The 13,852-nt window shown below is 37.3% G+C and overlaps 1 protein-coding gene across 5 annotated transcripts in view; it reads right to left on the bottom strand.

The window, feature by feature from the left end:
- The window catches only part of LRRC1 (leucine rich repeat containing 1), a 105,547-nt gene that overhangs the window by 25,066 nt on the left and 66,629 nt on the right, over positions 1 to 13,852 (bottom strand). For 2 of the 5 annotated variants that reach the window (XM_030037458.1, XM_030037459.1), the window contains exons 11-14: positions 11,046 to 11,161; positions 9,955 to 10,127; positions 8,274 to 8,410; positions 6,263 to 6,382 (exon numbers count right to left, since the gene is read on the bottom strand). In XM_030037458.1, the coding sequence (XP_029893318.1) occupies positions 6,263 to 6,382; positions 8,274 to 8,410; positions 9,955 to 10,127; positions 11,046 to 11,161 (546 nt within the window). Of the gene's footprint in view, positions 1 to 4,999; positions 5,059 to 5,148; positions 6,383 to 8,273; positions 8,411 to 9,954; positions 10,128 to 11,045; positions 11,162 to 13,852 lie in introns of those variants that run through there. The other 3 variants (XM_030037461.2, XM_030037462.1, XM_030037460.1) reach the window with 3 other exon arrangements.

Here is a 13,852-nt window from a genome sequence, read left to right as displayed (position 1 = left end):
ACTTCTATCACCCCTCAAGGTGGTAATTCCTACAGTTCAGCTAACAGATAGTAGATTTGTACTCCAAAAATGTCTTAAAAAACCTCTAGTAATTTATTAGCTCATTCTCACTAGATTCAATACTATAGGGCCATGCTTTGAGACAAAATAGGCTACTGGCAAACATCCTAATATTAAGAGAGAAAAATCAGTTCTCCTTACAGAATTTTACAGATAATAATTGGTCTTTTTACTACCCAGGTAAGGTAGGAGGTTTCTTCCTGTGTTTAATACATGGGGAAGCTAAGACCCCCAAAGATTAAAATGGTCAATGGTTTAAGTCATTAGTAGCAAATAGAGAGTGAGGCACGTTGTTTTACATTCTCCTCAAAAATATTCGGAATAAAATAAAGAGAGAAGGGAAATTCAGTATTTAGGATTTTAAGCTTCTTGGGTATTTGGACTGTGTGACACCACTGTTTTGCAAATGCAGAAAAAATATTTGGGAGGAAAAACTATTTATCAGCCTCAGCAGTTGTTGTGTTCCATGGCAATACATCTTTCATCTCCCTTAGTTAGTAATGATCTTAACTGATTGGTAACAAATCATTTTCCTTCAGTATTTCACCAGTAAGTCAGGTGGGCTCCCTTTATACCTCCTTTGAACACGTTTTTCATGTTTTCAAAGGTGGTCTCTTCAGAACATATACACTCCTCTGTATCATATCCCTGTATGTTAAGAGGACAAATTGTTCTGATAAAGTACAAGGTGTCTATTCCAATAAGATCTCGCTAGTAAGTCCTCTGGAGAATGAATTTCCTCCAGGCAACAAAGGTGTGCAAATGCTATGTATCACCCTAAATCATTCTGGCAAATAAAAAAAGAATCTAAGACACCCTAACATTAAAAGCCAAGGCAGGAAAACCACCCACGTTTCTGAAGTACCATACTGAAACCATACAGTGACAATGAAACACCCTGCTTGCAGCAACAGCCTGGTCACCATCGGCAAGCAGAAGCCAGTGCTTTCAGTTACCTAGAATATTTCAATGGTAAGAAACCTGCTACTATTATTCAACTCAGAACCTCAAACACACATTCTTGCCTATTTTCCCATTTAAAAAAAAAAAAAAAAAAAAAAGATTTGTTTAAATAGCTTAATTAGCCAATACAGGAAAGAAAATGTCTTTAAAGATGTATTTCCTAGAATATAAACATTCTCTTCCTTTTAAGTACAACTACACATAACATTCTATTAATTGAAAATTATTTCAGACTCATTCCCTTTTTAAAGTACAAAAGACTGTCTCTAAAAGAGCTTTGTGTGATTCGCATGAAATAAGAATGAAAGCTAAACAAAATGCTGCCGAAACAAAGGCAGCCTTCAATAGGCTTTCACTGTAGAAGAGGCAACATAAAAGCTGCCTGAACAGATTATTGAAGCAAACCTTCTTCCACTGTGAAACTTTACTAGTGGTAAATACATGACTTAATTTTAAGCTTAGATGTTCAAGTATTAACTAGCCAGATAAGATTTTTGAACTTCCTGAAGACACCATTAAAAAACAAACAAACAAAAAAATTGCTGTAGGTTATCCTAAAAACATCCACTATGCAAATGTTCTTCAGACTTGCAGTTTTCTCCCCTTTTGAATGGAAAAAAATCATCAGTAATATTCAAATGATCACTCTCTTTGTTAGCTAGTTTAGATTTTGTTTTGGTTTTAAGTTGCTTAGTGGAAGTCCATGATGTTATCAGCAAACTACAGAGAAATTCACTCACGTTTATAATCATGTAGTGCCCTGTTCAATCTTCCAGAAATACAGGACAATCATATCTGCTATGAGCTACTTCAAAATGGTTTAATGCAGCACATTTGTTCTGGGTTTGGGTAAAACTGGCAAGTTATTGGGAAAGATCAGAGAGAATCAGAGTGTTTTCATCACTAGCATAGTCCAGTAAGTTGCTCGACTGTGCCTCAGGACCGAAAGAAGATAGTTTTAGTCCAACACAAAACTAACTTTGAAGAGTTAAGTCCTGTCTCCGCATTATTCTGGGGATGCTTACAAACTGAAATTCAAGCTGCTGATGCTTTGGTGGTATTTGCAAGCTGTGCCTGCATCTGTGGATTCTGAGGAAAGTTACCACAGTTGGTACTTGCCTACTGCAGTGAGCATTGCTAACATTTTGGGCACGGCTGTTCCCATGCCTCCAGCTGCACATCCAGAGATTTCAGTCAAGACAACATTCTCCAGCAACAGATGAGCACAAAGAGAACAAGTGTCAAAGGTTACTGGACATCAGGTGTCAACTTCCCAGTATTAACGCCAAGGGAGATTTGCTAAATCCCTTCTCTGAAACACCACTGAGGAGCCACAGGGTCCTTCCCATGGACAATACTGATGCTGTACTTTTCAGGAGAGGACCTCTCCTGTATAAAGATAAGCTACTTCTCAAGATCTTGGTGTTAACAGACTAACATCAGTGTTAAGAGGCACACCCTGAATAAGTTACAAATTCAAAACCAGACTGCCGTGAACCCTTGCTCCTGAAGTTAGTACAAGGCACAATCCAGCCCCATGCACTGAGCCCTTCAAAGCCCTCTGCTCCGGCAGAACCCAGGACTGGCCGTCCTGTTGCCACAAGAACTGTATGAGAGGCAATAAAATGCATAGTGTCTCCAACATCCACCAGTAGAGGTGATAAGACGGCTCCTGCAAGGCAGCTCACAAAGCTGTCCTCAAACTAGGTATCTGCTTTTCCAATTTGAAAAATCTCACATTTTTCATTAAGCTGCTTGAATACTGATTATATTCCTGACTTCAGAATGAGAGAGGAAGGCACTGTCCCTCCGAAAATTTCACAGTTGGTTCAGGAGGAAGGCAACACCCAAAACATTGATAGCCAAGACCAGTCACTTTTCTCATCTTCTTTGACAGCAACCTAAGCGTGGAAACAGATCTGTGTGTTTGACGGAAATTGAACAGGGGAAACACTCTTATCAAGTCAATTGAAAAACTAAAGTAATTTTATTTTCCAGAGTCAAGGCACAGAACAGCAGTGAATTCCCCATTAACAAAAGGTCTAGACATTTCTGATAATTAGTATGCTCCGGTCTCAGTGGGAAGTAGACATTTACAGTCAGGCAGGCTAGGATCAACTGATATACTAAAGAATATACTTTAAAAAAAGAAAATTCCTGGTGTCAGTACTCTCCTCTCAAAAGCCGAATTTGTGAGCCGCAAGTAGTGAAACATGTTGAGTAGCTAATCAGCTAAAAACAGTTCACCCTGCACTAGTAAAGCACTAGTATTAGACAAGAAGCAGGCTGATCAGCTTGTCCTGGACACAAACAAGTCATTCGCTGGAAAGGACAGTGGTATGCAAGTTTCCAGTACTCACTTTACCACAATACACTGATTATCAAAAATATGGCATGTAAGCCAGAAAAATAATCTTGACACATAAATTATATGGAAGCTGTGGAAAAAGCCTGGAGCAACACACAGGGGATGGAAAAATCTGTTGCTACACAAACTACACAAAGAATGGTAGCAAGAGAGTGCTTTTTTTTTTTTTCTTCTACTCTTGCAAGACTATGGAATTGTGACTTTCAAAAAAGAGAACTCACATGCAGTAACTGAGAAGTTAATATTAAATCCACTCCACCACCGTGGTCAATTGCTTTTCCCTGGTTACCTGTTTAGCTAATAAAGCGGCATGCAAATTTTGTAGTGTTTCTTTCCTTGCATTAGATGGACCCCGCAAAGGACTTACAAAGCAAATGAAAAAGTAAAAGTTTAAAGAGAAAAGAAAACTCCAAAGTTATGTTTACAAAATTATATTCACTGCTCAGGCTCCTCAAAGCATCAGCAAGAGAAAAGAGCCAAACAGAGACTGGGAAGGGAGGGCTCCTGCTTTCAAGGACACACACTGCTTCAGCATAACAAACATCATCAGCTTTTTCTGGCTATAAAATACAGTTAAAACTGCCTGGAACCTTATCAACACTGTTGGGAGGACAAGTGTACCTAAACCACTTTATGAAATGGCACACTATTCGAGAGATCAGATGCTAAAACCAAACCAAACCACAGCCTCAAAATGAAAAACTGTCATCACAGAGCACAGAGTCTTGATGCCTTTGGCTTTGGTCTGTCTTTTTTTCGGAACTCATTTTCGTCTCAAATGGGTTTGCCGAGGTTTACTTGGACTCTGGGTACAGAGTTTCCTACATTTGTAAACTTTTGTTGTGTCAATCCCAGTAAGCACTTTAAAAAGAAAATTTTGCCCAAGGTTGGAGCCAACTGTACCAAAACCTCATTTTCTTTCTGGTTTTATTTTAATAGCAGCTTACCAAGAACAACTGGCAGAACTCTGCTTTGGGAAGAATGAAATTACGCTACCCATGAACTAACCTAACACCTGTCAACCCACAGCAGCTTCTGCAAAGAGAAGCCTGAAGCTTAAATGAGGAATCTCTGGGACAAGGAATTTCTGGGATAAGAAGAAATCATAAAAATTAATATATTTTTCCAGGTTAGATTTGAATATTTGCAGACAGCTTGCAATACCTACTTGTTCAGTACCAAAAAGAAAGCAGTGCCTTTTGTAAAAGCTTCAAATCAAGAAGTTAAATTACAAAAATTATCAAATAATGCAGTTATTAATTTTAAAACAGAAGTTATTATCACTTCCCTGATCTCCTTTCCCATCTTCTCCCAGAAACACTCATATAACCAACAATTACTGAAAGAAATGTTCAGCAGAAGGGATGTGGTTAGCCATACATGAAGTGTCAGGTCTTTCATTTTGTTGAAATTTGGGTTCATTGCATTAGCTCACACTAAATGTGTCAAATCTTTGCTCTGAACTCAGACTGCTCAAGTCCCTGCACTGAACGAGTTAGTGCCCTTTGTTAGTTCGTGGCACATACAGAACCCAGAGACACCAAAATCAATCTTTATCAGCCTTTTGCAAAACTGTTATTTACTGAATTCAACTCAGTTAATACTTACCTTTATAAACAAACCAGAACCCACAGATTTAATAAGACCTTGAAATCAGCATTGGACCACTGGAAGTGCAACACAGTAACAATGATAGTAAATTCCAGTATTAATTCATACATAGTTTAATTGCTATTTTAATGATACAATAAATCTACTGAAGCTTTTAAAGATTGTTTTTATTATGGTTTTATATATTTATATAAAACCACCAAAGCACTTTAAAGAATCATGCTTTCTTGTGTAATACATAAAACTAGTTTCATACTGTGCTTCAGAAAGTCTATCGTGCTGTTTTTCAAGTTATTTTACAGATGGCACATTTAAAAAAAAAAAAAACAACGGAAGCATGAATTTCTAGTGACTGCAATGCAACACAGCATCCAAAACAAGATGTTTCATTACAACTAAGTTAAAGTGTGAGTGCATCATGTAATAAACAATAGCAGTTTGGTCATTTTAATCTTAATTCTGTTTACAACAAAACTAACATTTGTGCTTCACGACCTAAAATCCCATGATATAAACATAAGTTCTCTGCTGTAAAAATCCCAACAAATTACTGTCCAAAAGGAAAAACATATTTAAAACAGGAGACCAAGTTTAAATCCACTCACTTTCCTCAAGAATTGCTATATTTAAGACTAATATGACATAGAAGACACAATAAGGCACAATGGGTGGTACAAGCGAATGAATACAGTTGTCCATGAAACTTGTTCTCTTCCACAAATACTAAAATATGTACCGCTCAAGATAAATTTTCTCTTAAAAATGAAATACATCATTTTGTTATGAAAGTCCTATACAAAAATTTAAAATTTACACCATCTGAGCTGCCAAAAAAATAAAAAAGTGTATCAATTTTCCACAAAACTATATTTCTCACCAGCACATCCAGCCACTGGGAAAAAGATGTCCCAGCACTCTGGAAAAGGAAAGCATTATTACCCCTGTGTTTAAGACAAAAATATTGTATTCTGCATACAGTAGTGTATTCTACTTAAAAAAGCCTAGCACTATTAATATTACAATATTGATTTGGAAATTATTGGTTCACTGCCTGGATGAAATAAGGCACTTTCTTCCAGTGGGCAGCACTTTTCACATATATGGAGATGATGAATCAGGTTCTGGTTAAAAACAAAAAGGGGCTCAGTGAGGTCCCAGAAGACGACAGGAACATTTCAACAGCAGGGGAAGACACAGGAGGTAAAACCTGGAGATGAAACTCTACACAGAAGTGGTCACTCTGTCAATGGCATTATTGACCTCGTTTTTGTTTGAATCCAGTCCTTTAGCAGCATTCATATCATTCCGTAAATTCTCCACTGTCTTTTTCATGTTCTTTAATTCTCCAGGGTGTGGAGTGGCTCGCCTTAGAAGTGTTCTCTAAAAATAAACAGTGCAATAAGTGGTTTTGCCTTTGTCTCTTTGAAAAACAACATACACTTTCAAGGCTTTAGCATTCACATACCAAATATTAGGTATTGATTTTTTTATTTTTTTCCCCCTTTTCCTTTTCAAACTACGATGCTCTATGTTGAACGTTATTTTCATAGCTGCTTGTTTATGAAGACAGTGAAAGAGGTTTTAAGAACGGTCTAGGAGCAAATTTTTTCCACTCTTGACCTACTAATCTGAAAGCTACTCAAGTGAAGTACAATTACAAGTTATGAAGTGAAGATTCTTTCATAAATATAGTTGGGAATTCCCCCCCCCCCCCCCCCCAAAAAAAAAAACAACCAACATCCAAGTGATTTAAGATCACATTTCAAACAAAAATCATTCAGCTGGTTTTGAAAGAATCCCGCAAGATCTCTTTACAGTGTCAAATACATGTTTGTGTGGAGGTCTGTATGCCTTCCAGCCCCACCACACAGTTTGGTTCTCTTGACAGTTGAGAATAAATATCTTGAAAGGAAGAAGAGGGAGCATTTCTCTACCATCTTAGACACAAGAACATTTAATATCATTGTGCTGAAACCTTTACAAGGAAAACAAAATTTACAAAAACCCCAGTTAGCATCCAGATTAGAGACCAACAGAACACCAAGAATAATTGCACAAATATGTATCCGTACAATACACATATACATGCAATTACTTTTCAGTGGTATACACGTACACTGTGCAAGATTACAGTGGAACTGATGACCCATAAATGGGTGCATTGGTCAAGACTGCTTTCAAAATCGACCCTTCCTCCTCCCCAGTAGAATCATAGACTTCTTTTTCCCCTAAAAAGGTTCTTGCCTCAAGTCAGGCTGTAATACCATGACTGAAAGCAGTTGTCATTAACACCTGAGCCCTCATTATTGTATGGACATTCTCAGGTTGGCAAAATTGTTAAGAAGCATCATTCTGAACTCCCTTACCAGTCAGTCTACGAACCACACTTGTCAGAGACATTTCGTTTCTGCTGCTTTGGATTAAGCAACCACCTTGCTTGAGAACTTACATGTTCATTTCCCTACTAACTAAGAATTTTTATAGGCACTTTTTAAAGTAAGACCATGTTTCTAGTGCGCTACAATCCGACAGTGCCCTGAAGTATCTCAAGCTGAGCTCTAATAAGGACCACCAGCAAGCTTTTAGAGCATCAGAGAAGCATACTGAAAATCTGATTGAAGCAGTCTTAATCTTCACAAAGACTTTTAATTGCTAATGAAAGTTAGTAAAGCTAAAGATCATGTTGCATTTTGATCTTCAGGACATGCAGAGCCCAACTTAATGAAGAGGTCTTATAAGTACAGTGACAGATGTTCCCACATCCTTTAAGTGGGAAACTAATGAGCAACGTTCTTGCTGTTTATAGACACTATGGTTGTTTCAATGCAAATGGTGGAGGGAAAAAAAAAGAAGAAATAAAGAGAGAAAGAAGGAGACTGGAAATAGAAATTAGAGAGACAAACAATGGCAAACTTAATGGATACACATGCCAGAGTGCTGGAATCCTAAATTAGACCCTATACACTTTCAGGCAGTAAAGCTTCACAGATGCAGGGAAAGATCCTATCTTGTTTCTGGAAAGAAAACATCCTGAGCAGACACAGGAAAAAAAAGCAAAACAAAGACTGTCCTGCATTAGAACATAAGTTATATTCAAAGCAGGGGAAAAAAAAAAGTTTCAGCAGTCAGCATGAACAGTTTCTGCTACAAACGTACGCAAAAAGCATGCGGTCACAGCTGAAATATTTACCACAAGAGAGCTCGGATACTTTTTACTCTTTTGCATTAAAGTCACAGTGTCTGCAGGTATCCAAAGGCTTGGAAAACATACCATTTCATTATCCTCTTCATCTTTTTCATCTTCTAAGAAGCGAATTGCACTGACTCTATTCACTGCCCGCTCATTCCATGTTTCATCTGACATTTCGTTTACCAAACTCTCCAGTGCACCACATCGCGGTAGGTTATCTGTTAGAACAGCAAAATGTGACTAAAGATTCAGAGCAAGTCTAAAACATCAACATGTTATATTGTTAATAACTGCAATATCCAACCAATCACTCACCAAAGATTTACAATTGGCTATTTCTATTTTTTTGATAGAAAACAGAACTTGCATTAATTTTCTGTTATCAAATACACACAATAAATAGTTTCTCTATAAATGAGAATTTTCTGTAGTTGGACTGTTTCAAGTTTGTGGCAGTTTTAGAGTACTGATTATATAATTTAGTATACTTGACACTATACATGCTTTTCTTCTGGATCATGGCTGCCATACGACATTAGCCAGTTCCCTAAATGGCATTCTAACACAGGACCATTGCTTTTACTAACCTCATCCTTTCAGTATTGTCAGGCATACACATCCAAGCCTTCCACCCTTGAAGCCATGAGATTCATCTGGAGAGGAGGAAATCTAATTTCTAGTAGTGAGGGCTTTAGAGAAAGTCAGTCTACCTCAGTTGCTCTTCTTGAACTAGCTTGATCTTCTCCAAATCCAAAGGGGTTAATTCATTTACATATTTTAATTCTTAATGCAATTTGTATTCCTAAAATCCAGAAGCTGACACAAAACAGAGCCATTTCTACATTTCTACTGCTTTAACGGTTTCTATTTGCTCCAGCTGCATAGTATTGAAAGAGTGGAATTAATCTAGGTAAGTTTGGGTACCTACAATACAGATACCTACAGCTGAGCTTTTCTCTTCAGGCCCCCTTTGTACTGAGTGGAGAAGAATCCACATGATTTCTTCTAAAAGTCTGTTCTTGGATGGGATAAATTACTCTCCAGTGATTACAGCACAAGTTTAAATATTAGCTCAGATAAATCCCCTTGAATGTTCACACATAGCTATAAAAGCTTGAGGACAAAAAACATTCAGAAGTTACTGGAGCAGCAACCCAGCCAACAGTGAAAAAGAGTTTATGGTTCCACCTGACCCAGAGGCAAGTTTCAGCACAAAAGGTAATAGCAACTTATACTGCAATTCTACACTTGTTGAAGAATATAATAAAGTTACTGTACAGCATCTTTGCTTGAAAGAAAATTAGCTTGTGAAAAAGTAAAATGTCTACCGCTTATTACTAGCTATGCAATTATTTTTCTGGTAAAGAGATCGTAGCTGGAAAGCCACCAATTTTCACTACATATATATGTATTTAAGATGTATAATCAATGTACACAAATATGGACACCACTACTTGGCCCACTGGCAAGCCTCGGAATAATGATACGATTAAGTCTTCTTCTTCCAGGTCTGTAATTTATTTATTGTAGCTGGTGTCACTGTATTTTCAGTAACACTCACAGCCATGTTTTTCAAAGTCTTCTGAAAACTAGTATGATTACAAAAAAAAAAAAAAGTTTAAAAGTGAAAATTCAACCAGAACTTTGCTCTTTAGCTTGTTAGAGCTTATGCATGTTTTACAAACACTTATGGAACAGACAACACAGTAAACAAAGTAGTAGTACTTCTACACGTAATGAAAAACTGACTCTAGGCACCTACCTTGGTGACCAGGCTCAGAAGGCATTTGAGGAAGTAATACACATGTTAAAATCTTTTCTCCTGTTTCAGGGTCTGTGTCAGTCTGAAATGTCAGCAAAGGTTGGGACTGGTTATCAGACAACCACAAAGCCTTCAGCTTTAAGGTAGTCAGTGAAAGAGGAAGATACGTCAGCCTAGTTCAAAAAAGAAAAGTAAAAAAGTCAGGGCAATCTCTCAGAGACTTAATAAATGGTCATGAAGTCAACTCTTAAGTATATATCCCTGGGCTGGAATAAATAGGATTGAGATTAATGCTTCTAACAGAAGGCATTGCAGTGGTCATCAACTCCAACTACTCCATTCTTTACAAAAGAATCTGCAACTTTATACCATAATTCTCTGTAGCTGTGAATAACAGATAAAACAATGCTGAGCTTTTTCTACTGCAGTAAAATGCCCTGGAAGGCAGTCAGCTGCTTCTGCTTTGGAGCCTTATATATACACAATTGCCAGAACAGAAATATGTAAGTGCCTATGAGGCAATTATATTGCATAGATGAGATGCCATTTGCTTTTCCTCTCCCCGCCCCCATTTCACTTCCTACTAAGCAACGGAACTAATTTGCTGGTTTATGCTTCAATCCACTCCTTTTTGCATTTTGAAGTCTGAAGCATATCAACTAAGATTCATGAGAAGCTGCAAGATCAAAGTGGCATTATTTGTTACTTGTACTGTATCTCTAAGATAAGACACTCAATATTAGTGTTACTTGACATTAAGGCTGGTAGTTTCAGCTAAAGCACTACCAAATTGCCTAGATTCTCAGTTTTAATTCAGAAATATAAAAATCCAGAGGTTTGGTTTTTGTTTTTTTTTTAAATCCTGTCTTTTCCTCAGGGTCAAAGCAATCGAGAAAATGTATTCATGACAATACACAATTTATGCTACTTTGGGCCAAAGGGGAAGACTACTTTGACAATTTCATCAATAATGCTAACACAGAAGTCATAATTGGTTTCCTGTTACTGCATTCTTAGACATATTTTCTTTTGATGTTAGAAAGAATTAAATAAATCCAGCAAAAGAATGTGACAACACAAAAATCTCTTACCTGTTTCCAGCAACATCCAGGACATGAAGTTCAGTGGCTTGTGAAATTTCAGGGGGAATTCGACATAATCTATTGTCACGTACAGAAAAGACGTTAAGACTGCAGCACCCCCCAATCTATATTAGAGGGGGAAAAAAAAAAAAAAAAAAAGTCTGGTTTTGTTGCAGTATGATAGTATAAACAAAGGCATGCAGTATGGGTCACGTAATATGTCACAGCGCATTCAAGTTACGATGCCTGCCAGACACGTCACCCAGAGGTACAGACTGCAAACAAGTGTTAGCTTAAAAGAAGTCTGACCTGAAGCAAGCCTGTCGGAGCAGTTTCTTGAACATTTGTATCTGCGAATAACGTGTATCTCTACAAATAGGTACCTTTCAGAGACTTCCATGCCAGGAAGAGATCAGTAACCACACAGATGCCACTTTGTAGACAGCCCTCACAAAAAATACTAGCTTTATCTTTCAACTTTTTCTAGCTCTATGTTTTACTTGTTAATTCTTTCTTTCCCCATGGTAACTTCAGATACAAGCAAGTGCAACTGGGCTTTAGGCAAGGCAAAATGCTAAATAGACCAATCAACTCCCAACGTTTATTGAGTCCACAAAGAGTAATGAAGAGTTCACAAAAAGCAGACGACTTTATGAGTAACATCTTTGATGCCCTGTTTTAATAGAAGCATCTAATTTCAAGATGATTCCCATATGAACTGGCCAATTTAGTCTAATATCCTCTGTCTCTACCAATTTAATCAAATGTAAGTATCTGAATTCCCAAGCTAATTTTGGGGTGCAAAAGATGGGATTTTTCAGTTTTACCCTTAAAATATCTGTATTGTGCATCAAAGGTCCATGTTTTCAGAAAAATAAACCCTCTACATTTGATTTAAAAAAAATACATTCCACCTTTTTGTTCCAGATGGCAATTACTACTCCTATAAACACCAAGATTATTAGTTTTAGCAACTTGAAAGCTGGTTCAAGTAACTCTTTGTTCCTATTCACAAAGGAAACTTACCTTTGTTTGCTTATCATATGGAGCTTCAAAAAGCACTGCTGTTTGTTTGCCAGTTCCAAAACTCACCATGAGAAGGGAAAAAAAAAAGTTTCTTCTCTTACTCCAGGTATTAGAGGCAAAATATCCCAATGCCTTTTGAAGCTTTCAAGTTAAGCGGACTTAGAACGTAACTATAGACAGCAAACCTACTGAAAGGTCTTAGTTCAAAAATTAGAGGACTTCTATAGTCACACGCATGCAAGAAGGTTCTTCTGTCACAATATAGCCAACATGTCACTACACCTTGGTCAGGAGTCCCCAAATCTGAGCTGAAATTATGTGTTCTAGTTAACTGTCAGTTCTGTCTTTGCAAAATCCACAATTCAGTCCAAACCCAAGTTTGAGATTACAGACAAAGACCACAAAAGCTTTTCCACTAGTCAAAGTAAAAATCATGTTGATTTAACCTACACTATTTACCAAGGAAAAAGCCATTTTTTTAATGGATGCAACTCTGACTTCGAAAATAAAACAAACAAATGGAGTATTTATACCCCACTCATCTTCCTTTGTACCATAAATACGTTTTAATGGAAGAAAGCAGCAATCAGCTGCTCGGGGCTTCTGATTCACAAGCTATTTACAGTGCAAAGTTACAGCATAACGTTCTGACAAAACAAAATCTGGGATGGTTTCCCTCAAATCACTGCACTCTAAGATGCAGCTATTTCACAAGAGTATCAGCTTTCCCAGCCCTGCATGTACACTAGGAGTGGCAACCTTGTTAGCCATTTCAGCTCGTGAATCAAAGCCCTTAGAAACCAGCACTCAAATCGCAAGCAAACATTTCTTAGTGCAACAATTCTGCTATTCACTTTACAGTGTGTACAGATTCTTAAATAATGTGCCTTGACGCATTCACAGAATACAGTGCCATATAGAAAAAAAATAAAATGTATATATATACACAAACACTAAGTGTCTGATTGGTGTATCTAACACGAAGAGCTGTGAAAAGCAAGAGATACAATTAGTGAATGTTGATGAGCTGGCAACTGATGCCCTAACTGTACACAAAGTGTTCGCTTTTCCATGAATGAATTTTGCGTTATTCAGTCTTGGAGCATGGAGATCCAAACAGTTTAGCCAAACAAACAACATAAAGCCATGCAGCCCTGATGAGACCAAAACTTCTATACTTTTGACAATGGAAAAATGCAGCAGTGGAACCAGCCAGCCTGAGTCATCATGCATTTAAAGCAGTTTAATGAAAGGTAACAGTAGAACCGTGGACTGAATAATACTTACAGGGTTATCAATTTACCTGACCCATAATTTTCCAAGCGGCTAACAATTAAGAAAATACAAGAGATGTTCAATTTATTTTTTTTTTATCCATACTGGAGAATTGCATGCCAACAAATGGAGACAGAACATACATTCTTCTACTGCCAAAGAGGGTTAGAACTCCTAAGTTATTTTAACTTCAGTTATTTTAACTTTGCTCTATCAGTCAATAGGCAATTGTTCGAAGGTTTTGTTTCATTCAGAGGTAGCGAAGACCCTTTTTCTTTTTCTTTTTTAATAGGGTAGTGGGGGGAGATAACAGACACTGAATTTTTTTTATGAAACTGTTTTTAGAAAATGAAGGCAGCATCTTACAAGCAGCATCGGGCGAGATTTCACAGAGAAAAAAGACAAGCTGACAGTTTAAAAAAAAAACTAAAATCTTTGTCATTTCAAAAAAAGATCACACCCATCCAGCAGTACAGAAAGACATCAGGTCTAACGTTTGAAAACCTAAACACGAA

Source organism: Aquila chrysaetos, chromosome 15, assembly GCF_900496995.4.
Source record: "Aquila chrysaetos chrysaetos chromosome 15, bAquChr1.4, whole genome shotgun sequence".
Lineage (NCBI taxonomy): Eukaryota > Metazoa > Chordata > Aves > Accipitriformes > Accipitridae > Aquila > Aquila chrysaetos.
This window is presented reverse-complemented; position numbering and strand designations above follow the sequence as displayed.